The 2,265-nt window shown below is 41.1% G+C and overlaps 2 protein-coding genes across 2 annotated transcripts in view; one reads left to right on the forward strand and one right to left on the reverse strand.

The window, feature by feature from the left end:
• The window catches only part of SON (SON DNA binding protein), a 44,400-nt gene extending 42,349 nt beyond the window's left edge, over window positions 1–2,051 (reverse strand). Inside the window, exon 1 of the mRNA XM_011950047.1 lies at window positions 1,897–2,051. The gene's annotated coding sequence lies outside the window, so the exon portion shown is untranslated. The remainder of the gene's footprint in view (window positions 1–1,896) is intronic.
• Window positions 1–2,265, forward strand: part of GART (phosphoribosylglycinamide formyltransferase, phosphoribosylglycinamide synthetase, phosphoribosylaminoimidazole synthetase) — a 45,966-nt gene that overhangs the window by 8,061 nt on the left and 35,640 nt on the right. Inside the window, exon 2 of the mRNA XM_011950059.1 lies at window positions 1,866–2,051. Within this exon, the coding sequence (XP_011805449.1) occupies window positions 1,907–2,051 (145 nt within the window). The 5' untranslated portion in view covers window positions 1,866–1,906. The remainder of the gene's footprint in view (window positions 1–1,865; window positions 2,052–2,265) is intronic.

Raw genomic sequence — 2,265 nt, forward strand, 5'->3', positions numbered from 1 at the left:
GCCATTCTCCTGCCTCAGCCTCCCGAGTAGCTGGGACTACAGGCGCCCGCCACTGCGCCAGGCTAATTTTTTGTATTTTTTGTTAGTAGAGACGGGGTTTCACCGTGTTAGCCAGGATGGTCTCGATCTCCTGACCTCGTGATCCACCCGTCTCCGGTCTCCCAAAGTGCTGGGATTACAGGCGTGAGCCACCGCGCCCAGCCCTTTTTTTTAATGATCCTCGTTTCACTTGAGAGAACCTGAAGCAAAATTGTTTCTGTTAGGCTCCCCCCCATCTTACCTGTGTGACCTCCAGCAAGTTATATACCTATCTGGGCCTCCTTGTCTTATCTGCAAATTGGTGATAGTCATAGTATATCCCTCATAGGATTCTTTCATGACAAGCATTTTAAATAGTACCCCGCCCAAGGTAAGCGCTCAAAAATATGTTAGTTTTATATATTGTCAGCTTACATTTTGCTTAAAATATGTAATCCCAACATCATCAAAAGAAGTTTTCAATTTTCTTTTTCTGTTACCAGTTTGCCTTGTGGTAAGTAGATGTAACAAGTTAACATTTACTACTGCTGAGTGCTAGATTGTACTTATTTATAAATATCATTTCAGTTAATCTCCTAGGTTACACTGCTGTTGTATCCATCCTTCTAAGTCTCAGGTGCCAGAACTAAAGCGAAATGAGTTATAAGCTGATTTTTGCCTTCTCTATCAATTTTCTAGCATATTGCACTATTTGAATTAGGAATCAGCAAACTATGGCCCACATACCAAATCCTGCTGCTGCCTGCTTTTGTACAGCTCACCAGATATGAATGATTGAGAAAAAGAACAGGAAATAAATGAGGTTTTTGTGACATGTGAAATTTTTATGAAATTCAAATTATAGTATCCATACATAAAGTTGTATTGAAAGCGAGTCATGCTTATTTGTTACAAACCTTTGATGGTTTCCTACTACTTAAAGTACTGATAGGCAACAGTGACCTCTGACCCACTGCCTGTTTATGGGTCAATTAAGTTTTTCTGGACATTGGCACATTGATTCATTTATGTATTATCTTTGTTTGCTTTCCTGCTAAGGTGGCCGAGTCGGGTAGTTTTGACAGAACCATGTGGCCCTTTTTGTGTAAAGTTGCTTACCCGTTTTCAGTATATCCTTCAATTTATGATAATCTGATTACTGATAAGTTTTCAGTTTAAAAATTGATATTTTGTAATACATTTTGAGTCTAAAACATGAAGATTCATTTCATAACTAAGGCATGATGATTATTAAATCTTTTTGAAGTGAAGCCCAGAGAAGGGAGATTATTACATAAGGAGCTGAGAGTCATCATTTGACTCCTTAACCTAGCTCTCTAGGCCAGCCTGCCTTCTTTTTGAAATACCTCCCTTACCCTTGTGACCACAGTCATGTTTCTCAAATTATCAATCCCAGTTTTTCAAAACTGAATCATTGGATGAAAATGTAATTTGTATGAGTACAAATGATCACTTAAATTATATTTACAAATCTGGATTTCTTTTTTTTTTTTTGAGATGCAGTCTTGCTCTGTTGCCCAGGCTGGAGTGTAGTGGCATGATCCTGGTTCACTGCAATTTCTGCCTACTAGGTTCAAGCAATTCTGCCTCGGCCTCCTAAGTAGCTGGGATTACAGGCACCCGCCACCATGTCTGGCTAATTTTTATATTTTAGTAGAGATGAGGCTTTGCCATGTTGGCCAAGGCTGGTCTCAAACTCCTGACCTCAATGATCCACCCGCCTCGGCCTCCCAAAGTGCTGGGGTTACAGGCATGAGCCCCCATGCCCATCCCTGGGTTTCTAAAATGTGCATCCTAAGATACCAACTGTGGTTTTCTTTCTGCAGGTTTCATTTTCCTTTGGAATTTCTGCTTTACAGACAGAGCAATGGCAGCCCGAGTACTTATAATTGGCAGTGGAGGAAGGGAACATACGCTGGCCTGGAAACTTGCACAGTCTCATCATGTCAAACAAGTGTTGGTTGCCCCAGGAAATGCAGGCACTGCCTGCTCTGAAAAGATTTCAAATACCGGTAATCATGTTTTAAAGTGGGGAGTAATTGTTATGATTTGTTATTAATGGTATACTGTCAACCATATCTGTGCTTTATGATAATAAAGATAGGCCGGGCACAGTGGCTCATGCCTGTAATCCCAGCACTTTGGGAGGCCGAGACGGGTGGATCATGAGGTCAGGAGATCCAGACCATCCTGGCTAATACGGTGAAACCCCGTCTTTACTAAAAG

This window comes from Colobus angolensis, unplaced genomic scaffold (genome assembly GCF_000951035.1).
Source record: "Colobus angolensis palliatus isolate OR3802 unplaced genomic scaffold, Cang.pa_1.0 Scaffold300, whole genome shotgun sequence".
Lineage (NCBI taxonomy): Eukaryota > Metazoa > Chordata > Mammalia > Primates > Cercopithecidae > Colobus > Colobus angolensis.